This window comes from Phocoena sinus, chromosome 18 (genome assembly GCF_008692025.1).
Source record: "Phocoena sinus isolate mPhoSin1 chromosome 18, mPhoSin1.pri, whole genome shotgun sequence".
In the NCBI taxonomy this organism is placed as follows: domain Eukaryota; kingdom Metazoa; phylum Chordata; class Mammalia; order Artiodactyla; family Phocoenidae; genus Phocoena; species Phocoena sinus.
Window position 1 is genome coordinate 24,443,139 of NC_045780.1, and position 26,781 is coordinate 24,469,919.

At 36.1% G+C, this 26,781-nt stretch overlaps 1 protein-coding gene across 3 annotated transcripts in view; it reads right to left on the reverse strand.

The window, feature by feature from the left end:
* The window catches only part of AKAP11 (A-kinase anchoring protein 11), a 48,396-nt gene that overhangs the window by 13,620 nt on the left and 7,995 nt on the right, over positions 1–26,781 (reverse strand). For 2 of the 3 annotated variants that reach the window (XM_032611046.1, XM_032611047.1), the window contains exons 2-10: positions 22,642–22,751; positions 18,477–18,593; positions 15,734–15,781; positions 14,149–14,283; positions 12,482–12,746; positions 7,409–11,924; positions 5,245–5,400; positions 2,100–2,183; positions 1,254–1,300 (exon numbers count right to left, since the gene is read on the reverse strand). In XM_032611046.1, coding sequence (XP_032466937.1) covers positions 1,254–1,300; positions 2,100–2,183; positions 5,245–5,400; positions 7,409–11,924; positions 12,482–12,746; positions 14,149–14,283; positions 15,734–15,781; positions 18,477–18,593; positions 22,642–22,701 — 5,428 coding nt within the window. In that variant the 5' untranslated portion in view covers positions 22,702–22,751. The remainder of the gene's footprint in view (positions 1–1,253; positions 1,301–2,099; positions 2,184–5,244; positions 5,401–7,408; positions 11,925–12,481; positions 12,747–14,148; positions 14,284–15,733; positions 15,782–18,476; positions 18,594–22,641; positions 22,752–26,781) is intronic. The other variant, XM_032611048.1, reaches the window with a different exon arrangement.

The window sequence follows — 26,781 nt, forward strand, 5'->3', positions numbered from 1 at the left end:
CTGACATCCTGCAATTACAAACAATAACAAAAAAAATGAAGTTTGTTGCCTTAGGATTTCCATAATTTTGAATCATTTACAAATACACATCAATCCATCTAATTTACCAATTTCTAATTTAACAAATTTGAAAGTTAGCTACAATTTTCTATATAATGAGGGATGACTATAATCTCTAAAGCTGAGTAATGACATATCTACATATAATTAACCTCCCAGTTTATTCCTAGTTACAAAAAAAATACTGAACAGCCTGTGACCAATGGTATCTAGTATTTATATCTTTGGAACCATGTTCATCAAAGGAAGAAACGAATATTTTCTTCAAATATATGTGTGAGTGTAAGACTGGAATTGAGGGAAGGAAGAATCGATTTTAAAGTATCTTTTTTATTCTTACTTCTTGATTTATGTAAGGTTGACGGCAAAACAAACTGACATGTGATATAATAAATTATATCTCATAATGTAAGAATTTTATATTTTGAAAAAGATAATTATTTGAAGAGATTATCATGAATTTCTCTCTCAAATAATTGAATAATTCTTTTAAAGTAGTTCGGTCTTTACACTGATGAGTACTTCCTTAGTTTAGCAATCAAATAACACAAACTGCTCAGCAAAGGATCTGACACTGGTTAGATTAGTCAAGAATACCTTGATTTGGAATATTTCTTCATCTTTCAATTCCTTTATTTTATTATCTGTACAATAAGAAATTTGGACAAGAACTTCTCTTGGGTCTACTCTAGTTACAAATTTTTGTAATTTTAATGGAAAACAATTTAAAAATAAATCAAAGTTTGTTCCAACAAATATTATTTCAAGTTACATTGAATAGTTTAAATGAATAATATTGTATTGAAGGGATCCCAAAAGACATTAATAACCAAAAGGGAAGAGAAAAAATACCATTGTGAAATGTAAAATGATTTTTTCTCAGTTATTATTAGAAGTCTTCAGTTAGTATTTCCCATTTAATCTGACTTCATATAGGTTATTATAAATGTCTTTTACTTTTGTATGTCTGTATTGCTTAATATTCCAAGTCTAGTAAAATCTTATAGCAAATAAATCAATGAATTTAAACAAAACAAAAAAGAATACCCTGGTTTGTAATGTAAAAACCCTGATTTGTAACAACCCAGCGCCTCTCTGATGAAAATGTACAAACACAAACATTAAAGACTTTTCTAAAGAACCTTATAAAAAAAAATGCAAAAAATTTGAAAAAAAAATTGTCAGTTAGTTACCTTCTACATCATCCTCATGCTCTTCATCTTTATCATCTGGCCCATCACTTATCGAATGAAGTAGCAGAAGCAGTTAAAAAAAAAAAAAAAAAAAAAAAAAGCTTTAATTAATAATGGTACTAAAGCCAATTCTTAAAACGTGGTAAAAAATGAATGATACAATATGACATATGATATTTAAAAAGGGGAGAAGTGACGATAAAAAGGAAGCTTTGCTTCTCACACCATTTCATGTTAAAATCTCAATTGCAAATGATGCCTAAAGGTAAGTTATCAATAACTGAGAAGTTCTACCTGACCATGATATCTATACAGCATCAAGTAATTACATAATAAAATTTAATTTAAAATAATTTAAAGCCAAATATTCTAATTTGGTTTTAGATAACACAGCATCTGAATATTGCAGAATGCCATGAATAATTATTTATTAATGCTTCTGCTGATGCCATTTGTATATTTTTTTTAACATAGTAAAAAATCATTTTTTTCTATACCTCTCTTATAAATAAAACTGGAAACAAAAACAAAAAACCAAAACAAAACAACAGAAATCCTGTAGGAAGCAAGCTCTTTTTAATGAAACAGTAATTGGTGGAATGAAAAATAGCAAACAGTGCAACACATGCATAGAATTAACACATTTTGCAATTAGATGTCAGTCACATCTTAGCATAGTTGAATTTTTTCATTAGATGTAAATTTATCAAGCAGAATCATGTCAAAATATAGGAGAAAAGCAGGTTGATACACATTGGCACTGTAACCCACATTTTTTAAAGAATATGACTTCATGCATTAGTGGTGAAGGACTCATCAGTGTTTAGGTTTCTGGACTGGACCAACCTGTCTGATGTTGGAAAGGATAAATTGTCCTCATACAAATCTCCTTCTAAAGCAAGACTGCTCCAGCTACTGCTGTTACCATTACTGCCAGAGGAAGAAAAGAACACAGCTGAACTAGCAAATGAAAGGTAAAGGCGACCCTGGTTTTCCTTGGAACAGCATGCGTCAGTGGTAACAGCAGATGTTCTGAAGCTGCCACAGTGGGTGCAGCATCTGTGCAGTTACGTAACGACCATCGCTGCTACTGTACGAGGTATTTGACAGCTTCAGAGATTCGGAAGTTTTCTTACTTGTCCTCAAAAGTTCACGAAAATTATTCTAAATGTGTATTTATTTTACAGATTAAGACAATGACTTTTAGGACAGTAAATGAATGCATGAACTAAGAAGTTTCACAATGAAATTACTGTCTATGGCAAAGCTTAGGATATAATTTGTAGAAAGCCAATGCTCTTCAGTTTGGATAAAGTTTAAAAACAAAAAAACCACAGGTTAACATTCTCTCAAGTCTTTAGACAGTGCAAACAGTGATGGGCCAGGGTGGTCGTGGAGGATGGGGAAAGGGATGGGATGGCAAACACCAAAACACAGTCCCAAATAGACCTTTTCTAACTACTGGGAGAAAAGCTGTCTTCTGATTTTAAAATACTCTTATTATGTCAATTACCTTCATTTCATTAATTATGTATAATTCAGTAGGTGGCAAATAATATACATTTTCTTCAGAATATTGAATAACCAAGGTCTAATCAAGCATTACACTTGTCTGATCAGCCAGTCACTGACGCCACACAGATACCTTCTCACGCTGCCTAATCAAAAGAAGAAAGCAACTACATTCTACAAGTGCGGCAAAGCGATACAACACAAAAAGCAACTGCGTTCAGAAACAAAACTAAATTCAGTTTTTCAGATTAAAATCTAAACATGCAATTTAAAAAAATTCTAATCATTAAAATAATTAGTAAGCACACATTAGTTTGCAGTGATAAGCAGCTATATTTTCCCATATTAGGCTAGACAATTATAAAAATTAATAGTCACACAAACCAAAATTTTGGTTCTAAAAAATGAATTAACATAAAATCATCTTTCATGCATCAGTAAATGTTGACAAGGTTACGAAAAAAGGGAATGACTATTTAAAAGTTCTAAATACTTTCCAGGCCATCTCAATAATTAACATATCCATATTAACTCTAGCACTATCAAACTGTCACAAACCATAATGCATTACAGAATAAAAGTTAAAACTGATCAGTGTCTTTTCGACATTATGTTCCAACAAATATAGATCTATTATAAAACCATTAAACCAACCAGAGTTTTGGCCCATGTAGTCTGTTCCCAGACAAACCAAAAATGAGAAAATATGGAAATACAGAATAGATAGACAGCTGTGAGCCGAAGAGAAAGAGAAAATTAATGATCTCAAACAGCATATTTACTTCTAGCAATAGAATGATTATCTAAGCACAGGAAAAAATTACAAAATTAAAATTCTTACCCATTTCCACACTAAAGCCATGTATCTTAAGTGTGGTCTCTAAATCACTTGCTTTAAAATACTCTGAGGGATTTATCAAGCCTGCAGAATCTTGGGACCCTCCAATGACCCAGGGAATCTTAATCTCTGGGAGGCAAGCACACCACCAACCCTGGATGAGCCCCACTAAGTTTTTCTTTGTGCCTGAACCTTAAGGCCACACAGCATCATCAGTTCTTATTAATTCTATAGTCAATTAAAACCACAGGTGTTTTTCTGACAAAAGGCTATCAAGTCAGGTTTTCCCCATCCTGAATTCAAATAATTAATTTTCTGAACCTAAATGCATTTACCTAGGTTAAACATTATTAGTTTAGCCTCAGCCTGATTTGGTCTTTTTGAACCTTGGTTCTGTTAACGGGATTACCTTTTCATCTTTGTTTTGAGTCACTCACAAATACTAAGTGTTCTACACCACTAATAAAATAATGCTGAAGGGAAAGAACCAAGGACAGACCTTGGTAGGTGCCTCCCTCTTTTCATCAAATTAGGTAACATTCCGTATCAAGTCATTCAACCAGCTACAGTCCTCTTAATGCCACTAGCCTCTAACCCTTGTTCTCCCACTTTAACACCAGGATTCTGTAAGCAACAATGTCAACCCCCAACTGAAATTCTAGAAGCCTGCTTCTCAAAGATGAGAGAAGAATTTAAGTGTTTAATGTTCTACTCTAAAGTTATGGGAAGGGCCAAATGATGATCTGTGATATTACCCCCACTTCCTGCTACCCGTTTTAAAGACTGCCTTTTTGGATTTAGATTTTGTAAAATACTGGTGGTTTACGTCACATTTTAAGAAATTATGACAAAATAGATACTTTATAAAAATATTAATACTTACTGGTTAATCCAAGCATCAGACAAAATACTCTGAGATGATGTGTTCTAACAGGTGAAAAGCCGTTTAGGCCTTTACAGAGTTAAGCAGCTTCTCTGCTGTTCTAACAGGTGAAAAGCCGTTTAGGCCTTTACAGAGTTAAGAATATAAGAAACAACTGTTATAATTAATAAAATATTCCAAAACTATTTTAATGAACAAAGTTAACTGAGAAAATGATATATGAAGTGACTTTTACTGTACAAAACCATGTTTTTATAATGAGTTTATGTATTTTCAGTCATTCAAGTATAAATTGCTCAAGTTACAGTGTTCCTGAAAGGACAAGTAAGGAATCCTTCCCCCAAAAAGATACTACTTTCATGTCAAGAAAATTACAGGGCCATTTCGATGCCTTTTACAGATAACTGTTCTTTTTCCTATCCTTCAGAGAGAAAAAAACACCCTCTTTAAAGTGAGAAAGAAAATTTTTTCCTCAAAAATTCATGAGAAGTCCAAGTAAAGCTTAAAGGGTATAGAATCAAATGTATGAAGTATTTTTCAAATCAACTATTGGCACATTCAAAGAAAATTAGCTCAGCTAGTTATTGTACTTAATAAACGTCAGAACCATTAGAAACATATTGTTAGCAATAAAATACACTTCGAAAATAACAGATTTTCAAATTCAGAATTTTAAAATCAAACTCAATGTAAATTTATAGCTTACTTCTGAGGTCTGAGTACCTGAACTATGCAATTACATGCAAAATCATAGTCACCTTTCACTTAGATGATGAAAACTACTGCTTTCATCCTGGTGTTCATCTTCAAAACTTAAATTGGACCAGCTACCAGTGCTGTCATCACCAATACTGAGATTCATCTGCTGGCTACGAAAAGACTCAGTTGACTGAAAGTCTTCTATTTCTTTTGGACTGGAAAAAAAAAAAAAAAAAAAGTAAGGAAGAAAGAAAGAAAGTCCAAAAGCATCAGATTCTGAATTACAGGACTATCCATTTGATGATAAAGATGACAAAAACAAGAAGTGATATTCAGGAGCTAGACCAGTGGTCCATCTAACCCTTGGTTTGTGTCTGCTAATAAAGACACTTGGCAGGAGAGTATACTAACTTCAAAGTTAGCTGAGGCACCTACACATCCTAACTCATCTTGTTCATCTATTATGGATCCATCCCAAGCGTACCATTTATTTAAATTCTCTTTAAAGCAGTTCATATTTTCAACTGGGACCTCTATGAAGGAGCACAAGTTCCTAAGTTTTTGTAAGACAGTATTTTATTTGTACCAAAAATTACCCCTTTTCCAGCTTAAGAACAAAAAAAAGTAGTCCAAGGAATTCTAGTACTGTCAAGCCTATAATCAAACTAGCCAAATCTCTTCAAGATTTTGAGCTTGGATCATAACCTCTCTCATTTTTTCTCAATGAAAAGACATTTATATTTTTAGTCCATCTTCACAAGGAATGTCATTCACTGTTCAATTACTGTATTTGTCCCTTCTACATTTTATTCTGGAGTAACAGTTTAAAGTGATATTTTAATTTTTTATTGAAGTACAGTTGATTTACAAGATTAAATTAGTTTCAGGTGTACAACACAGTGATTCAGTATTTTTATAGATTACACTCCACTGAAAGCTTTTACAAAATAATGGCTATATTTGTTTCCCTGTGCTGTACAATTTATCCCTGTTGCTTATTTTACACATAGTAGTTGGTATCGCTTAACCCCATACCCCTATCTTGCCCCACATTTTTAAACATGAAGAGGGAAAATGCTGGTCTTCTGGTCAAAACCTTCTAGTGGCTTCTCGTCAATCAAAATAAGGGTCCAAATCCTTATAACATACATCAGGTGTGACAACCTCTCCTAACCTCCACTGGTCTCCTTACTCTCCCTGGCTCCCTTGCTTTAGCCACACAAGCTTCTCTGCTGCTTCCCCAACATGCACAGTCCCACTCCTTTGCCTGGAACCCTGTTCCGCCTGATTCCCACTTACCTTATTCTCTCCCCACCTTTGGCTCTTTGCTCAAATGTTACTATGTCAGAGCAGCTTCCCTGCTACCTACTGAAAACTGCACCGCACCCCACCGGCTGCTGCCCACTGCCACCCCCAGCACTAACTCCCTGCATCTCCCTATTTTAAGATGACCAAGAAAAGAGGCAGTGCTTGTCAAGGCTTTGACAAAAGCTACTAAAATATCCAGCATTATCGTGTGGCTTAATTAAATTCCTCCTCAACTCAAGAAATGTTCTCTTTCTGTGAGACTAACAAAAATAATCCTACAAACTAATAACACAAGATGGTCCTGATGTTTTCCCAGGGAGAAAGAAGGTTAAAAGTGAATATTTTAACTAAGGCGTTAGTATCGCTGAGCACAAGACACGGTTACGGAAATGCAGAACACTGCAGGACCATCAGAAAGAACTGTCCCCTTAGATGGTGGCCTATCAAGAGGAGTGATGGCAGGGGTGGAAGTATTTGGAGAATTTTTGCTTTCTTCAGAGCACTCTTTTTAAGAAAACTTACCTTTGTGAACAGAAATAAAAATTTAATTTCCCAGTAGTACATTAACGTGGTGATACTCAATATTTGCTGTACAAAATTCTCCAGCTGATTCAGCTTTACCTACTTCACAGCTTTGTAAACTTGGGCAAAAGGTGATTATCCACGCTAAGCCACACCTTCCAGCTCAGTAAACGGTTCATACCTTCCTTCCCTCAAAGGGCTGTTGTGGGATAATGAGACAGTGTCTATGAAAGTAACAGGCAGGCTATAAAACAATACACAAATGTAATAGGGAATATTTTTTGTTAATTTAGGATTAAAAGTAACCATATCTTGCTGAACAGGACCTAAGACGCAAATGATCAAGTTAACTTTTCCCTTCAGCTTAAGACCCGAAAGAAATCGGAAACTTACCTGCTAACGGCCTGACCAACATTCCTCATCGCCGACGTCATTATCTCAGTAGTGAGGCTTTCAGCAAAGATGACACCGTCCTGTCCGATCCCACTATCAGCTGCCAAACTGGTACTGCTCAGCTCTCTCTCTGCCTTTTCAATCGCTTCCGCAACTACCTGCTCAGCAAGCACTGTCTTCTTATCAAGATCAGTGTGAACTTGAGGGACATCGAGAGGAAAAATCCTAGATTTCTGGTAGACGTTGCTAAATTTTGAATTAGAAACTGGCTTACTACCAGCAAGTGAATCTGGTCTGGGAAAGTGTGGACATGAATTTCCAGTGCAGTCATGGAGCTCCTTCCCGTCACAATACCTGCAAGTCTGACTTACCAGAGGTGACAACTTTTCTGCATAAGTGACCCTATCGGCCGCTTTTGTGGTCTCAGACACGTGGAAGACTGCAGATCCTGAACTCAGCTCTAAAGCGTCATCCACTACTTTGTTAGCGTACTGTTCTATAGCTTGAACGACAGTCTCTCCATAACCACACCCACTCAAGCTGCTGGTACTGTGGGAAAATCTGTGATTTTGTGAGGAAGGCTGAGGAGACGCGGGAAATTCTGGCTCGAAGTGAGACTCGGCATCTACGTTGCATCCGTTTTTTTCATAAAGGCAAGAATCTGTTAAGGATTTTGGCAAGCCAACTGTAGATGCCGTCAGCTCTTTTTTAATATCTCTTGTAATGTTGTGAGCGAGAGAGGTTGAAAAACTATACAGTTCCAAGCACTCATTTCTGCATGTATCCCGTGTCCATTCACAAGTCGGGTTTTTATGAAGGTAACCTCCACCTATTTTACTTTGTCTTTTTTTATCTACTCCTTGCTGGTGTTCTTTACTTAAGAACAGTAACAGTTCGTCATTGGTTTTCACCTGTGAGCTCTGCACAGGGAACATTTTTGAGTTGCACTTCATTTTGGCTGTCTTGGATGCTTCTTGTAATCCTGACTTAACAGACCGATAAGCAAGTCTGTTGGCATACTGGTCCATTATTAACTCACTATCACCACCTTCCTGTTTTAGTATTTGGATAACGTGACCTGCATACTCATCTGTCACACTTTCGCAGCTGGGATACTTGTATGTCAGACCTGACAGACAAGAACTTGGTGGTAATGAAAGGATAAACGAATCTGCTTCTCCTGGGTGTGCTACAGCCTCTATATCCGTCTTCTCTTCTGATCTATAATCTTGGTCACTATCAACATAACTATTCCTCTTCTGCCTGAAATGCATACAACTTCTAACTTTTGCTATTTTTTCAGCTTCTGTAATGACTTCCGCTGCCATATCACCTGCAAAATTGCATAATGTTTGTACGTTTTCATCTAAGCAATTTAAAAAAGTAGGTGATACGCTTCTTTGACTTTGCACATTTAAGCAAGGGCTTTTAACCTTGGGTTCTTGAATTATTTTATTATCCAAATGGGAAGCTGCCATCTCGGTTGCAAGAGAAATGATGTGTATTGCTAATGCATCTGCAAACTGCACTTTCTTCCCTGAGGGCTCTGACTTCAGGTCCACTTCTGGCTGCTCTTCATCTTCACTACTTTCAACTTCTTCTGAGAGAGATCGCATGAGTTTCAACATGAACTCTTCTTTTTCTATAGTATTTTGTTCATTTTCAGACAAACTGCCAACAGACGAGTTGTGAGGTGTAGAAGGTGGTGTGGCAGGTGCAAATTCTTTTGCTAATTCCCCCTTGAGCTTTTTGGTTAACTTCTTGATATCCCATTCAGAAGCAGCCTGGGATGGGACTAGAGGAGTTGATGGAGGAGTATTGGGTATCACATTCCTGTCTCTGATTTTCTGTTTATCTTCCACGTGCAAACCATCTGCACATGTGAGCACTGGGGATGAGAAACTATGTGAATGGGCAAAAGGGTTCTCCTGCCCCAAAGGCAAGGGCTCAAGTGCTGTATCATTCAAACTATGCTTTTTCACGGATTTGTCCTTAGCAATTTCCTTCAAATCGGGTTTCTGACCTGCTGCAGTTGGACAAGGTGGTAGTGTCTCTAAAGAAAATCCATGAGCTATATAACCTTTACATTCTAGAACACAATCCTTTCTTTCTGAAAGTGAACAGTGAGTTAAATGATCTTGAGCTTCGAGAAACTTGGGGAGCTTTTCCAAGGTCAACCGTGACTCATCTGCAGGAACAGGCAAGTCTTCCTTGTGGAGTACATTTTTATCTGCATTTGGGATCACTGATTTGCTTTTGTCTGTGGAATGTTTAACAAGAGATTTAGATAATCGGTCAGCAAACATGTCCTTCTTGCTAGCCTCACTCTGTTGCAGTGTTGCTTGATCACAGTGAAAAGGAGGGGTTTTTCCCTTTACTGTTTTAGTTAAGCAATCTTTGTGTTTATCCATTGTTTTTGTAACTTTGAATGACGCCACTGAATCTAAAGTTTCATTTACTATTGCATGCACCACTGCCACAGAAAAATTGCTAATAATCACAGGATCACTTGTTACTTTTGAAGAGCTTTCCATTTCAACGTCATCATTAGTTGGTTTAACATCATTCTGGTTACCCGGATGGTGTTCTGAAGGTAAACAAATATTCCTGAGACAAGCTACCTCCTCTTCTTTGTTTTTTGTGCCAACCCCTGCTTGGGTAGAACCACCATTCAAACTACTATCATCAGATGATGGATGAGACTTTGCCTGATACATATTAGATGAAATATGATATGGGAGAAGGGCACTTCCTGCCAAGGGCACTGGTATAGAAGTAACAACTCCAGAAGTACAAAACAAGGCCTGTTGTACTGTGTATTCCTTTTTATATTCCTGGATTGGTTTTGTCACCATAACTGTTTGACCATTAAAAGTAGGGGGAAATGCAGAAGTCTCTGTCAGTGGCACTACATTTTCTGCACTCACATACTTAATGTTATCTGTGGAAACACTGACTGCTGCCTTTGTTGTGAAGGTCACGTCAACTTGAGACAGCTCAATGAACGCTTCCTGTATTACAGATTCAGACAAATCTTTTGCATAGGACTTCACTACTTTGTCTTCATAGTCAAATGACCGACGCTGTGGAGGTGCAGGTGTTGGAGGATACGAAAACTGACACACTTCCATGATGCCTTCAAAAACAAGTTCTTCAGCAAGATCTGCAGCAAACCTAGCAACAGTGTTTGTGAAGATCTGCTTCTTTACATACTGTAAATCTATTAGAGCATCTGCAAAAGCTTCACTCACCAGAAAGTTAGCCAGACCACTAATGGCACGTTCTTTCAACGAAAACGCACGCTGCCTTCTCAGTTCATTAAACGCCATCTGAAAAACGGATGATGTCAATTTGATGGCTAATTGGCACAAAGCATTGGTACATGAAAAGACTCCTTTCTGTAAGTCTTTAAATGCACTGCCAAAACTTTTCTCCACAAGATCTGCTGCAAACTTCTGAATGCTATCCTTAATCACTGAGGATTTATTTTTAGATTTACTTTTTTGATCAAGGCTTCCACACTTAAGAGCTACCATTATATTTTCTCCCTTTTTAATACTATTAGTGTTGGATGTTGCATTTGTATGTTGGGTATAAAGAGCCGAGCCCAGTACGTCACATGAAAGGCTATCTGCATAATCTTCATAGGTATAATAAACAGAATCATGATTTTCATGAATCCTATCTTCACCAATACCTGTTTGGCAAAAACATTCAGCAGGGGTACAGCCTCCAAGAGGACTGAAAGCAGAGGATCGAATAGGGCTAAACAAACCACTGTCTTCCCCTGATGCCTTCACTGGGCGGGGAGAATCTGGAGCATCACACAGGTGACTGTAAGGGGATTCTGGCTTACGAGGAGTTGGCTTCTTAACGTTAGCTGGGAGAGCTGGACGATCAAACTTGAATTTCTGAGGATTCATAGTAGTGGTTACAGAACACAAGTTTTCATGTTTGTGCCCTTTTTTGTGTGACAGCTTCCCTGTGGCAGGATCTTTTAGAAATGGACAAGCAGACTCCAGAGTTTGTTCTAGTTCATCAAACTGATCAAAACTGTCGAAAAACTCACTTACTTCTGAGTCTGAATCCTCAATATCATCCTTCATCACAGGAATTTTAGGTAACTCAAGTTTTGCTTTTAAACTTTTTTGATATCCCTCTTCATCCAAGAAAATAACAGGACTTGGACTTGAGCATTCAGATTCAGACGAGTAGGCAGGAGAAGAAGAGAACAACTGTTTCTGCACATCAGCATCACTATCTTTATGGGGAGCAGCAGAGGACCTGTAGAAACTCCTCTGGACCCAAGGCTCAGAAACTGATGTCGTGACTGAAGCTTTCACGGAAGGCAGTTCTTTATGTCCCAGAATACTTATTAAAGAAGCAGAAGGTTTAGCCAATGACTTCTGCCACCCAGAGCCAACCAGAACCCTGAAATCATGGGTTTCTAAACGGTGACCAGAAATGGTCTGTGAAGCAGCATCACACTGGCTCCTTAGTGCAGTAATGTTTATTCCTACAGGAAAAGAATAAAATGATTATTCTTGAACAGAATTTTTTAATTAATTTAAATCAACGGGAATAAGTAGACTTGAAGCATGAGATATTTGTTTGTACTGTGTCTTCTACACTATGTTGTTTAACACATTCATCCCGAATCATACTTAAAAGCAAGTACATGCTTTATTTTACCCCACATCTGGGAATACCTGGTCTACAGAACGCCTAGCACACTGTCACATGTTAGAAACACTAATATTTAGGTGACTCTGCCAGCTAAGTCTACTCAAATTTGCACTTAGGCATGTTCCAAACGCTTAATGTAATAAGGGAAACAGTACTTGAACAGTACTACCTAAATAAGAAGAGAAAGAACAACACTAAAAACCAGGTAACGACGAACTTAAAATCACAAGGAAATTAATTCCTCAATCAGAAAAAAAGATTTAGATGCTTAAACTTGATCAAATTTCACAATAAATTTCAACTGAACAAGTCTGCCTTAAAACTTTTAAACCTGAACTTTACACCTTAATTCTCTGTTTCAAGAAATAAATCTAGTAAAGAACAAACCATCATTATATGGCTTTGAAGCCTCTTCATCCTCTAAGTGCTCAAAGGCAGTGACAAAGTCATCTTCGATGGAAGATACTGACTGGTTAGTATCGTCATCATCTTCATTAGTGGCCTCAAGCTGGCACTTCTGATGCAAGCATGTGTCCAGGGTGTACCTTATACCCATAGCATATTTACTTAGGAGACTAAAGAGAAAATCAATTCTGAGTCTTGGTAATGTAGATGACACTCTCATGACACAAAGCATTCCAGGATGATGACTCTTGGGAAAGATAAAAGATGATAAGAATAATTTTAATTTCAAAATATATTATACTTATAAGACATATTACCTGGAAATGAAGCCTAGAAATAACATGATTCCATTTAAAGAAAAAAAAAAGAAGAAGAAAAGAAACACATGCATCCTGAAAGGCTCCCCAGTTTTGTAATGTTTAATTCTTTTCCTCATTCTTTCTCTACAATACTTCTCACTTCTCAATCTCTTTTTCTCCCATCTTTCTCTTATCCAGGTATTCAAATTCTACCTATTCTATCTCCTTAAATGTTAGAGAACTTGCTATCCATTCCTTTGACAATTATGTTTTCCTATATTATTGTACAGTCCTGTGATTTTTATTTAATCATTCACCTAGTTCACCAACTACACTGTAAACTGCCTGAGGACAGGAACCAGGTCTTAGTCTTTCTGTATCCCATTTTCCTGTAGCTTTTAGTACGATACCACATTCTCTCCTATCATAAAAGAATCGTCCCCTCCTTTTACCTAAATTCCCCTAGTATTTCAATTTACAATCATGTTTATAGCTTTGATTAAAAATAGAAGTCGCCAGATTTTTCCACACATATTATTTTTAAAAATGTAAATATTGACAAATGACTTACTCAAAAAACTAGAAATTAGATAAAATAGCTAATCACCTCTTGTATCCTAGCAAATAAAACAAAGTAAATATAAATGAAAAATATAATTAAGGAAATGAGGAGAGCAGTTCTACTTTTACCTGTAAATCTCATAACGAACACACTGGTATTTTATACTTCAAGGAATAAGTAACTCAAATTTTAAATATACTAATAATTCAATTTTCAGGAGGGAAAACATGCAATTCATTTTTCTTTGAGGTATTAACAACAAAGTTAACACTTAATAAAGAACTAAAAGCTCAATGTCACGAAACTAACGACCTCTCGGAAATGATGACATTTTTGTTTATAAACAAAGAACATATCTTCAGATATCCATTTTACATGGAATTTTTTAAACAAGAAAATGAGTTAAAGTAGGTTCTCTAAAACATACAGCACAATATTTACAAATTTGAAACTGGAAATAAGAGGGAAAAATTCCTATGACTTATACACAGGTAGCAGTTCAAGAAATCCAGAAATAATCAAATTTTAGAAAAAAAATTAATATGTATTTGCATACCACTTAGAGCTTCACACATGGAAAATCTAATTTAAAGCTATGACCAAAATTATTTCACCCTTCAGTGATATCAAAGCTTCTTGAGTTAGATTTCTTATGAATCGTATTTCCTTGAGATGGCATTAAACAAAAAGAAACTTCACCCAAGCATTTAAAAGTTTAATACACTAAATCAAATGTCACTGTAGAATGTGCCAACAAAAACTCATTAGAAATAATATATAAAAGTTACCTGGTTTAGAGGACCAGTGTTTATATCTGATGATTTATTTATATCCTTCATACAAATAATTTCATTTTCATTTAGACTGCAGAAGTGCAGTGAATTCAGAAGATCTGGGAGTTCCAAAGAAACTGCAGCCAAATCCTAATTTAAAGCAATAACACAATAAATAACAGTGCGGCATAACACTTCTGTGAAAGACCCTATGATGTGGCCTTAGAAAAAAAATCATAAGGTCTGCTGGTTAATAAATTTTCCACTTCATGATAGTTAACATACGCAGTTTACTGGCCACAAGTTTTTAAAAACTCAAAAATAAAATGTACTAAAATATTTTTCAATGACTATTTCTGTAGCCTTTTAAACATAATGATACCAAGCGATAACAAAATTTTACATGGTTATCTCACACGTCCACGACAATTTAGGCATTTAATAGTTTTTAGCTGCAAATGTCAACCTGAAGTCCTAAAGTTGAACCATGGAATTTTTCAAATGGGATTCTTGCCTATAGAATATACTTCTTTGGAGCTTAAGTTACATATTTATAAAATCCAAGTCTATTTTTCTGCCCTTCCTCTCTAAGGTATTATATCAGACTTTCCTGAAAATGTTATGAAGATGTAAAGGAAAAGAAACTGCCTTTGTTTTTCTTCTCATTTGCCCTTCTTATGTAACTGTTTTGCCCAGTGAAAAGAATTATTAACATCTTTGACCCTTCACAGAGTATTTTCCTGGTTTTATCAGTAATTCTTAAAGAGGAAGTAGAGTATGAAAGAAGTATTTTAGGTACTTCTTTCAGCCTTACGTTCTCGGGACTGTATCTTCTCTTGTGCCTTCTGTCTAAACTATTTCTTTCAGGCAAGAGCACAATCAAGACACACAGCAGAGTTTTCATTCGTCATCACCTGATATGCATTATCTTTATAAATAATGCAGTGTTGCTTCTTCTACTAGGAGATGCTTTACTGCCACAAAAGGGAGCACGGCAATCACAAATTTTAAGAAGCGGTACGAGGTGAAAAAAAGTACGCCTACCACATCTACGGGAGCTTCAACTCCTCTGCACGTAACCGTGAAGCTTTCCTTTGCTGATCCTAATCTCAACTGTCAGTCCCTTTATAAATACCTGCCTAAATCAAACAGGCTAAAATTTTTACACTGGTTCATCACAACTTTTTACAAATTTTATCTTTTAAATTTAACTCTATCTCAATTAAAAACATAAGAATATGACTGTTGGAGTTAGATTATAAAAACATCAAAATAAAAAAATAAATCTTTCATTCTACATTATGACAATGGAGAAAACGTCAGCCTGTGGTTTGCAACCTTCTCAGATAAGTGACTTTTGTGGTCTCTTAACCTAAAACTGCTTTCTGTCATAACAAGAACGCTCGGTGAAAACACTGAAAGTGAAAATGTCCAAGGCACACTCAAAAATTGATCTCAAAATGTCATCTTTTAACTTTAAATAGGAATAACAGAAGAGTTTAATGTAAATTTGGGGCTAATACGGCAAATTTTCCATGCTCTTAAAATTTGTTCCACATAATCTCTCAGGGCCCTTTCCAGTTCAATAAATCGACCATACCTGTATATGAGCAGCATCTGTTTCTTCATTAAAACCTAGAAATGTGACCTGAATAAAAAAGGAATAAAGATCCATTAAAATTTTAAAGTCTTATCTCAATTAGACGGTTGACAGAGCTGAGAAACAGAAAAAAAAAAAGCACACAAAGCATTAAAATGCTGCTGTTGTGAACAGCATGATTAATTTTTTCAAAGATGATCACAAAGTGTTTTCACCAAAGACTTGGCTCCAGAATTGAGGCTCCTAAACCTCCCCCACAGCCACTTCATTAGCCAGTTCAACCAATTCTAGTCCCCAAACGTCTCTCACATGTGCCCACTTCTCTCCGTAGCCCCTGATGCCACTTCTCACCTGTGCACCTCCAATCCTCTCCCACCTGCCCCAGGAATTATCCTGTCATTTCCCTGTCGAAACCTTGCCAGGCTTCTCAGTGCAAAGTCCTAACACAGGGGCCAAGGCTCTGGCTTAGCTGGTGCCTTCAACTTTCCCTCACTTTCATTCATACACATGGGCCCCTTTCTGGGTCCAGAACACGCCAGAACATTCTTGCCTAGGGGCTTCAGAGTGGTGCCCTTTCAACCCGGATCTCTATTCCTTGAATGTTTACATGCCTAGCTCCTCCTCATTCTTTAAGTTCCAACCTGAATGTCGCCTCCTCAGAGACGCCTTCCCTGGGCAACCCCAAGGCTACCTCCTGATTGACTCTTTGGGATATCATCACTTTTTTCCTTCAATGCCTTTACACAGAGATTTCTCTGCAAAATTTTATGTAAATTAAATTGCTGAAGAAAATCTAATGGCCTGAGGAAATGTCACATTATTAAGTAAAAAGGACAAGTTACAGAAATATGATACAGACTACGCACACAATTTCAACCTTATTTTTAAAAACATACGCATGGAAAATAATACTGGACGATAATATACCAAATTATAAGCAGTGATTAACTCTCAATGATGGAATTATAAGTGATCTTATTTTTCTCTACTCTTTTCTCCCATGGCTTTTTCTTTCTTAATTCACAGGATTAATGACAGTCATTTTCTTTCTTAAGCTTTCAGTATTTCTTATTTTTCTATATGGATGATGTACACTTTTATAACCTGAAAAAGTATTATTTTAAAAATTTATATTCCCTTTATGTCTTTGACATCATAAGGAGAAATTCTGGTCACTTGAAGATAGACTAGTAAACTGTCTACTAAGCAAGTACTGTGACTAAAAATATGAAGCATTTAAATGGCAGCAATATGGATAATCAATTCTCAAGAATTACTGGAAAACAGCATAGTTGAAATACAAAGCAACACTCAATATACTTTTGATCTCTTTCTGATAATTAAAAAGCAAGTCAGAATTTTAGATTATTCCAGAATCTTTATTCTCATTAATTATGGGTACTACTTCACAGAAACGTTACAGTTAATTTCCAGGTGCCTAGGTAAGTTATTAACCTGCAGGAGCTGTCTCCTCACCTATAAAACTTAAGGTAACACACCTCCTCTCCCACAGTTGTGAGGATGAATTAGATAATGTGAAGGCAAGTGCCTAGCAGCACATCATAGGCACTCGATCACAAAGAGACACTCAAATAACAAGTTTCCTTCCTTTCTTCAAAAAGATACTTGGAGATATCTATAGCCTAAAATGAGAAATTCCTTCTGTTCTTTCAAGTTTCCTTTTACTGAATACAAAAGAGAAAATAAGCTGGCATAGGGTTTTGAAGGTGCCAGTAGAAGTGTGAATTTCCCATTGATCAAGGAATGTGGGCTCAGAGGGGCACTGTGTAAGCAACTAGAGAGAGACGGCTGGAAAACTGTTTGAGGGCAGAGGACACAGAAGACTTGTCATGCTTGGCAACAGCTGAGGATATTAGGAGTGGCTTGGCTTCACTAAAATAAAGTAAAAAAGGATAAAAAAGAGGAGAACAGCCAAGTGCCACAGCACTGAGCTGATACAAAAAGAAGAGGCACAGGTCAGGGACCATTACAGGGTCTGAAAGGTGTGCTCACCATCCTATAGAACTACTTCAAATACAGTTTCTCAAGGAATATGAAAGAAAATCATTCCCAAAAATAATAATCAAGACTTTTTATTAGAACCCTGATTTCAAAAAAATTTTTTAATTCACATATTTATTGGTTTTGAGCTTCAATGGCCCAATACCCTATCTCTCTTCTTTGGTAACATGAATGTATTAATGGACTATGGCAATATTGTTGAAAAAACTTTACTCCTTTTTATAGTAATAAATTCAAACAAAGGTTGGAAACGCTGATGCAACAGAGAAATAGATGAGCAAGTAGTCTATCGTATCCTTAAGTGGTAAATATCTTAATTTCAAAATAAACGTACCACTACTTTTTCATTTTGAACCAAGGCACTGAATTTAAACAAGCAAGAAAACAATAACCCAAAAAATGAATATAAGAAATAAGTATACATTTTGTTTCAGAGTAGAAACTTTTAGTATGAAAGTCCCAATTACTGAACATAGCAGAAATCATCTAATATAGTGCTGTGTGTCTGATGAGTGGTCGGTAATGCCTGTGCACTGAATTAAATGTGCTCATTATAATACACTAATGTTAGCAGGTATTTAATATTTAGAACAGGTACTTCTCGCACATGTATTAACGTGCAGAGATTTTAGGCATCCTAAAAATAGACCATGCAGTTCTACAAAGGTACATGAAAATACATTGTGCTGTATTAGGAAAGGGTTAGTGTAATCTGTCAAACCTCAGTCAAACTGGCATGTTCATCCTGCTTTAAACAGTCCTCTGCTGATACACTGCATAGCTCCTTCTCACTCTGCAATAAAGACTTTACGGACTGGAACACATCTTCACTGAAGCTCTGAAAATAAAAGATATTCTTAATTTACTTAATTCTAAGACAAGGTAAAAAATCCTGGTGATGGATTAAATGAAGAGTCACTAATTTTCCAATGGATATTCACTGGAAACCTTTTGATGTAACAGAACTCGACTCAGCTGAGAGAAGAAAGAACAAAAGGCTAAAGTAGAGCTCCACATGTTCAACACACACATACCGCAGCCCAGTCACTCAACCTATTGGAGACCACGAGGTCCTCAGCCAGGTTCTCTCACACTCACCCTGCACTAAAACCTAACAGATCACATAACTGATTTCCAAGTCATTGGCAGAACAGGAGCAACAATTTATATAAGGAGATGATGTGGAAGCTAACAGCAAGGTATGCTAACAACGTGATGACTCTCGTAACAAAGTTGGAGATGGAAAGAAAGAAAGATATAATAACTCAAAACACAGCTTTTCAGGGGTCTTAAAGCAGCTGTATGATGAAAATGAAGGAAGGCACTCCAGATTGGAAAGAGAAAGATGTCACAAGTGCAAAGAAACAGAGGGAGGAAAAAGTTACATTAAAAAATGGATATTAAATTTGGACATAAACAGAACATTAATTTCTCTCTACCTTCTGATTTGTTGATCTGCTCTTCTATCAGAAATATCCTTACTCCCCAATGTTCCCCTGTATAAATCCTACCCATCCCAAGACCTGTGAAGATTTTCCCATCCCTTAGTCATAATAAATCTCTAAGTTCCTACTGTATTGTTTGCACATTAAGATCATTTAACCTATATCACAACATATTATAATAACTGCTTTCATATATTTGTCCTTCTTACCAATTAAACCAAATTACTGAGGTCAGAGATTGTCTTTTACTCTATTTATTTCCCCAGATTTCAGTACCTCACATACAAGATGAACTCAATAAGTGTTCGCTAATTTTAATAAATTAAAAATTAGTGGAAATCTTATCCAAGAGAAGGGATACAAATATGAACTCAAAGAATTAAGAAAAAATGCAATGTTAAATTTGAACTTTCAATATGAACTCACGATTCTTTAGATACATGTACTACATTTTCCCACTGATACATCATAGAAGCAATGACCCTCAGCAGCAATGAGCATACCCAGCACACAGATCTTGATTTCTAAATACCATTCACCAATTAAAAGAACTAGATCCCCCTTGACAGAATGGCTGGTTCCAGGTCTGAGGCAGAAATGTATGAAGTGTGGCTGGGACATCTTATTGTGAAAGAATGCAAGGACATGCAGATTAACTGGGTTATTTCAAAAGAACACAGAAGCCAACTTGAAGGAATTCCCATTGGCCAAATTTGGGATAATCTGAGCATCAAAAAATAAAAATGATAATGGAGTGTAACAACTGAATTAAAAAAAAAACCACTACAAGTCCATTAAAAGAGACAGATAAAAAGGGTGGGGATTGGGGGAGTGCGCTACTTTACATTAGAACGCTGGCTAACAGATATGAACAGAATGACAACATTTAAAAATTCCGTTTGTAACTCCCTCCAATGTAATTACTGACTTAGGAAAGGATCCCCCATTACCCTAATCCACTGGGTTAAAAGCTATTGGGGAACAAGATACACTGTTTTGCAACATCACCTTACAGATTATTTATTAATAGTGTTAATTACAAAGGGATTATGTGTCTTTAGATTGGAGATATCTGGTGGTTACAACTTATCTACCTGGTCAAGCCTGGCACTAACAATAGGCACCGCCTAATCTGACAGAGTGGAATGACCATGACATCATCTTTGAGGTGTTCCTGCTGAACCGAACCACAGGGAAAAACAAATGAACTCAGAATATGGGAATGTTCTACAAGATAACTGGTACAGACTCTTCCAAAGATCTGCCATCATGAGAAAAGAATCTAGACCATTGAACTGGAGCAGACTGGGGGAGACCAAAGAAACACAATACCCAAACAGAGAGTGTCAACCTCGCTTAGATCTTAGATGAGAGACAAGGAAAAAGTAACAAGGATATTTGAGACAACTGGGGAAATCTGTGCATGGATTGCATGTTAGACAGTGTTACTGAATTAACGATTTCCTGAGGGGTGGTAATAATGATGTTCTTAAGAGACACATGCTGATATATTAAGAAGAGAAGTAAAATAATGTCTGTAGCCTACTCTCATTTGGTTTCAAAAGGGAAGTGTGTATATATGTACACACACAGAATGGGTGTGGCAAAATGTTAAAAGAGAGTGAATCTAAGTGAAGAGTATATGTGGTGTTTATTGCACTGTTTATTCCCCCAATAGCTGAATATTCAAAAGTTTAAGTGATTCTGTTTTCATTAATGAGTGGAAGTTTTCAGGCTAAGATATGAACATGAACTGAAAAAAGGAAAAAATATGAAATGTGAAATCTGAACATGAGCAATCATTATAAACTCATGACAGTGAAGGAACAAAGGGCAGATCTTGATTTCTAAATACTATTCAGGGGTTCTTTGGAGAAACAGCCCGTTCTAGGTCCGCGGAAGGTAAAGTAGAAAGTGAAACTGGGTCAATTTTGTCCTAGAAAGCAAGGAAGCAATCGAAGAATTATGAGGCTGTGCATAACACACATACACATCAACAGTATATAATATAATATTTACATTCATGTATTTTTATCTAAAAGGGTTTCCAAGTATTCAAGTGAATTCAAACCAAATCTTTATCATGGGCCTAATATAAATAATGGTCTGAATAAAAAAGACATGAAATTAATAGCATAAAGTTTCAGCTGTAGCCTAATTCCTTATCTCAGGAATATATTGGTAAATTCAAGTCAAATAGGTAGGTAGGTAGTATAATGCCTGAAGAACAAGATCACTAGCTCACTCCTATATTTTGTACATATATATTTCTTAGTTCTAATTATTAATTTAAAGCAATCAGTACAATTTAAATATTAATTTAAAGCTACGGGTCCAATTGCTAATCTGAAAAAAAAAGTCACAATATACTCTAGCTTACAGAAAGAAGAAATAGAGAAAATAGTTTTTATTGTACTTTTTTCAAATTAAAAAGGGGACCTACTAAGTTTAAAGGTACCTGGAAAACACATGGGGCATATTACTTAAAAGTGTAATTACTACACTGTTCCAAAATAAGTTTACTTTCTGTTTTCCAACTCCGCCGGCACCTTTCGATTTGACAACCACTCTCTTCCAGTTAGCAGTCAAATCCAAACATTTCTCAGATCTCTGAAGAAATGAGGAAATAAAGGAAAAGGCAGGCCTAGCAGCTTACAAGGACACTAACAATTAGAAGCTGGAAAGAAGAGGTGCAAAGGAGACAAGTGTTATCGTAAGAGAGAAGAGAAGAAAGAAGCTGTAACGAAAGAAGTCAAAGGCCGTCTTAACATGTAAGGACTGGTCAAGAGTGTCATATAATGCAGAAGATGAAGCTAAAAAAAGGGTTCACCAAGACTGCTGACCATCCCCCAGTATTCATCCTTCCTTTCTGCCTTTAAGTAACGCCCCCCCACACACAGTTTTAGCAAAGACAAAAATGTCAAGAAATGAAAGGGTAACCAAATCGTCTCAAGGGAGGAAAAGAGAGGGCTCTTCCTCAGACTAGAAAGCAGAGACGATCAGGAATCACATTTAATTTGCTCACTACTGATTATCCAGCCAATACCTAACATGGGGCATGGCACATAAGCAGCAAATTTATACTATATTTGCTGAGCGAATGAATGGATGGTAATATTTGGGGGTAAAGCTAAAGATGTATAAGAAAAGTCACACCTGATGCTTATATTGCTAAAAAGAAGAGAGGAAACTATCGGCTGAGAAGAAATAGGGAGATGTGATCTTTGGGAAATAAAGTTCATTGTCTACATGATTTCATATCACTATTTTCATATATGCCACTCTTTGCAGTATTTTATCATTATTCATTTCAATAATAAGATTCATTTTAAAAACAAGAATACCATAGCATAGCTGCTTAACAAGACTTCGACTTCAAAAAAACTGATCAACATTTTTATTAAAACTATCACTAAAAGGAATCCAACACAGTGAACTTACTTTTCTGACAGATGCTCTAGTTTTCATGTGACTGTTTCTGAAAGTCTGGAAGGTCGCCATAACTATATTGCTGTTGTAGGTAATCAGTGAAGAGTTAGTCCACAAAAGACCTAAAGAAAAAATATTAAAAGAAAATAACTATTTTATTGATCTTAGTGATTCAAGCAAGCATTTTGTGCTAAGATAACTTCTTTAAATTCAGTCATTTACAAAAAAAAAAAACATAAGAATTCTGAGACGTAAAAATTTATTAAGCAATCCAACATGAATATTTGAAAAATATGAATATTGGCACCTTAACGAGATACCAAATTATTACAAAAATCTTTTTAGGTTCAAAATGATTATAAACTAGTTTATCCTTATCTAGTCAATCTCACTGCCCTTTTTTATTACAAATAAGAAAATATTTGAAAGCCTCAATAAGAAATATTTCAAAAGCCTTTTAAAAATCTAAAGCAGAGAACGCCACAAAGAGAATCTCAGCCTTCTTGCCTCCTAAAAGTCACTCTATCCCTACAGCAACTGTGAATGCTCTAAACATTCTTATTTCTTGGGCAGAAAGGTTTAATAATAAACAAATGAGAATACGAAATCTGTACATATCAAATAAAATCAGATAAAAACAAAGCCCTTATATAGGAATCTCAACAGCATACCAATGACGAGAGTTCAAAAACATCCAAGTTAAATGATTAATACCGTAGTATTTAAAACACATGCACAGACATGTGTTTATACACACACACATACACATCCTCCTTGGGAGAAACTCTGAAACTAAGTCTCAGCTTTTTATCAATGCTTTAATGAAATATCTTTTAGAGCTTAAATCAACCTGGGCATTAACCACTCAATATCCACATTTGACCACAGTAACTTGTCCCTTCATTCAAAATCTACTTGCACTACATGCTATAGATACGGAGGAGAACAAGGCAAATATAGCCCATTTGGATCAGAGTCTTACAAGGAAAATGTTTTATTACAGTAAAGGGCAGGAGTGAGAACTGAATACTAAATCACTAAACACTAAAAAAATTGAATCAATAAAGATTTGAGAAATGGCTAATTAGTTTCAATCAAACTGGTCTTCTCAAGAATTACCTAGTTGAGGTTTTCAAGACATTTACTTAATATCAATTTATACTATGAAGACATTTATAGGCAAAACCACAACCTAGTCCCCTGCAGAACTGAAGAAAAAAAAAAACAACTAAATTTTAGTGGAGTTCTAATTTTATATTCTTCCACAACAGAGATAAAACTAAGTGTGCGTGCAGGCAGGCACACACATGCACCTCCCTTTAGAGATTTCTATATTCTGATTTTTCACAAAGAATTCTATTTTTTAGACAAAAAATTCCTATTCTATTCTGAACTAAGAAAAATCCTAGTGGTCTCTTTAACAATAAAATTTGATTAATGACTGGAATTGCAGCAAAATTGTCAGAAACGCAAGGGAGGTCCCAATAGCACAAGATAAAGAACCATACACCAGGATGCAGAAAAGTCGCATTTGTGTCCCTGTTGTACCTCTCATTAGCTTTGTTTCCTCTAGGTAAATTGCAATATCTCTGCATCTGTTTCCTCCATGTATATTCCATAGGTGTGTATGATGCATATTACCTCGATGTATATTACCCTACTTACTGGACAAGTTTATTGTAAGAATCAAATGGAAAATTTAGGGGAGGCACTTGGGAAACCATAAAACATAGGTAAGAGAAAAATTAAATATTTACTTACGGACCAAAATGATCAAAAGGACCAAAATTCTCAAAACAAGGTGTAAATACACAGGTTTATGTAACCAAGGCAAGAAAATAATTCTTTTCTTTGTCCCAGGCCAAGTCACTCTCCTTTTTTTTTCAGCTGCCAAAAACCCTCAGGGGCAAGTGGACTTGCCTCAAACTTCACATAAAACATATAAAATATAGAGGCCAACACAAGGGTGCCAGGAAACTGAAACACTCGAATTCATCTCCTGAGTAAACCGGCACCACCTTTCTGGAGGGCAATTTTGTAATGCATGTCAAAACCCTGAAAATATTCCTATCCTATGACACAACCATTCTATTTCTGGGAATTCATCAAAGGAACTGATGCTCCTGGAGCAGCGAGGGTTCTAAGGAGAGTTTACAATGCACCAATTGCTGTGCTAAGAGATTTCCTTGCACATCTCATTTAATCCTTAGGACTGGCAGAGCAGTACTCCAGTTCTACCATGAGAAAAACAGAGGCAAGAGGAAGGGGTTAACAATTCACCAGGCCCACACAGTGAGCAGTAGAGGGCTGAGATGCAAATCCACATCTTCAAATTCTAGCACCCAGGCTCTTACCCTCTTCTCTATAGTGTATATAGGCTTGAAAAGCTGTTCATCACACTTCGTAATAGAGGGAAATAAGAAGCACTCTAGATGCCAGAAACAGGAGAGAGACTGAATTACCTAGAGTGCATTCCCACAATGACAGGAGGGCAGCCATTACACACAACTTGGAAGGACAGAGGACCAGCACACAGAGCATCTTTACTTTCTCAGACCCCTAACCTTGCAGAGAGGGCGGTGTTGGGAAAAGAGATGAGAGACAGCAATGACCTTTGCAGCTGCTGACTAAAGTCAACAAGAGCAAAGATTAAACTCGAACTCACTGGAGGCTTCACCAGGCAAGAAACTACTGACCCATTACCTCACCTGAAGGTGGAGGTGCAACAGGCCAAGCCCCTGAGGGAAGAAACAGTCACACGGAAGTAGGGGAAGATCAGGGGGCTCTGATACAACATCCCGGATCTGACACCTCAAGCTACCCCAGTTCATTACCTGCAATATTCCTGAACAGCGGACCTAAATAGAACACCCTTTTCAAAGCTGAGTACTAAAGAATCCAGTATGGACCTATGAAGAATCATTTAAAAACAAAACAAAACAAAAAACCACATAAGAGATATACTAAAGAAAGAAAAACACTCCAGACAAATATACTCATGCCACCTGAAACTCACACTATCTGTTTTTAGAATAGTACCTCAGAATTTATATTAATAAAAAAGAAACTAAATTTAATTCCACATTTACACTCGCTTCACTCATTGAAGAAAAATACTTACTGAATCCTACTCCATAGCTTTGTGTTCAACTTAAAACATAAGTAAAATATTAACCTCACAAAGAAAAAAAACCTATGAGAGAATATCTATGCAACAGTCCACAAAAGTGAATCCAGCATGAGATGACATGACTCATACTTCTGATAAAGCAAAGAAACAAAAATCATCTTTGAAAAGATACAAAGGCAGATGGGGGGAGAAAGTAACACAGTAGGGTTCCCTCACCATCTTTTATAATTGGAGAGAATGTAGTTTTAGACAGATTTCACAAATGGAGCAAAAATACGGTATTTTCCCTTGGAACACCTTTATGTTACAATAATAAACTTTTCGCCTAATGCTTTTTTGTTTTGTGTCCCATTCTTGGTGAGTAAACAAGAGTCCTAAATAGGGAATAACTAAGGGTGTTTCCCTAGAGTCAAATAAATTAAAGTGAACCTGGATAATTTTTTAAAAAGCAGATCAGAGGCAAAGTACAGATGGGCAACGCAGACAACTGAAAAGTAAGCTGCTGGAGCTCAGGAAAGCCACAGGATATAAAAACAACACCATAAAATAAATGAAATGCCCTGAGAAGCAGCAAAAAAGCAGAATAGATATTACAACCAAGAAAGTTTTAAGAAATAGCACAGAACGTAAAAGAAAACAAATGAAAGATAGAGAAACAATTATAAACAGTAAATAGGTATTGGACACTTTGAATATATTACACCTACCCCTTTGATCCTGCGATTTCACTTCTGAAAATTTATCCTACATGTGTACTTGCACAAAATTCACAAAGATATATGTGAAAGAATACTCACAAAAACAAAAAAGGATGAAAAGCTGAAGATAACCTAGAAGCCCATCAATTCAAATAAATTATAATACTTTCATATGACTATTACCCAGCTGTTGGAAAGAGAGCAACACATACTGATGTGACAGCATGTCCACAATATATTAAGGGAAAAAGCAAGTTACAGAACAATGTAAATAGTGCGCTCTCTACTTGAGATTTTTTATTTTTTAAATTATATACACACACA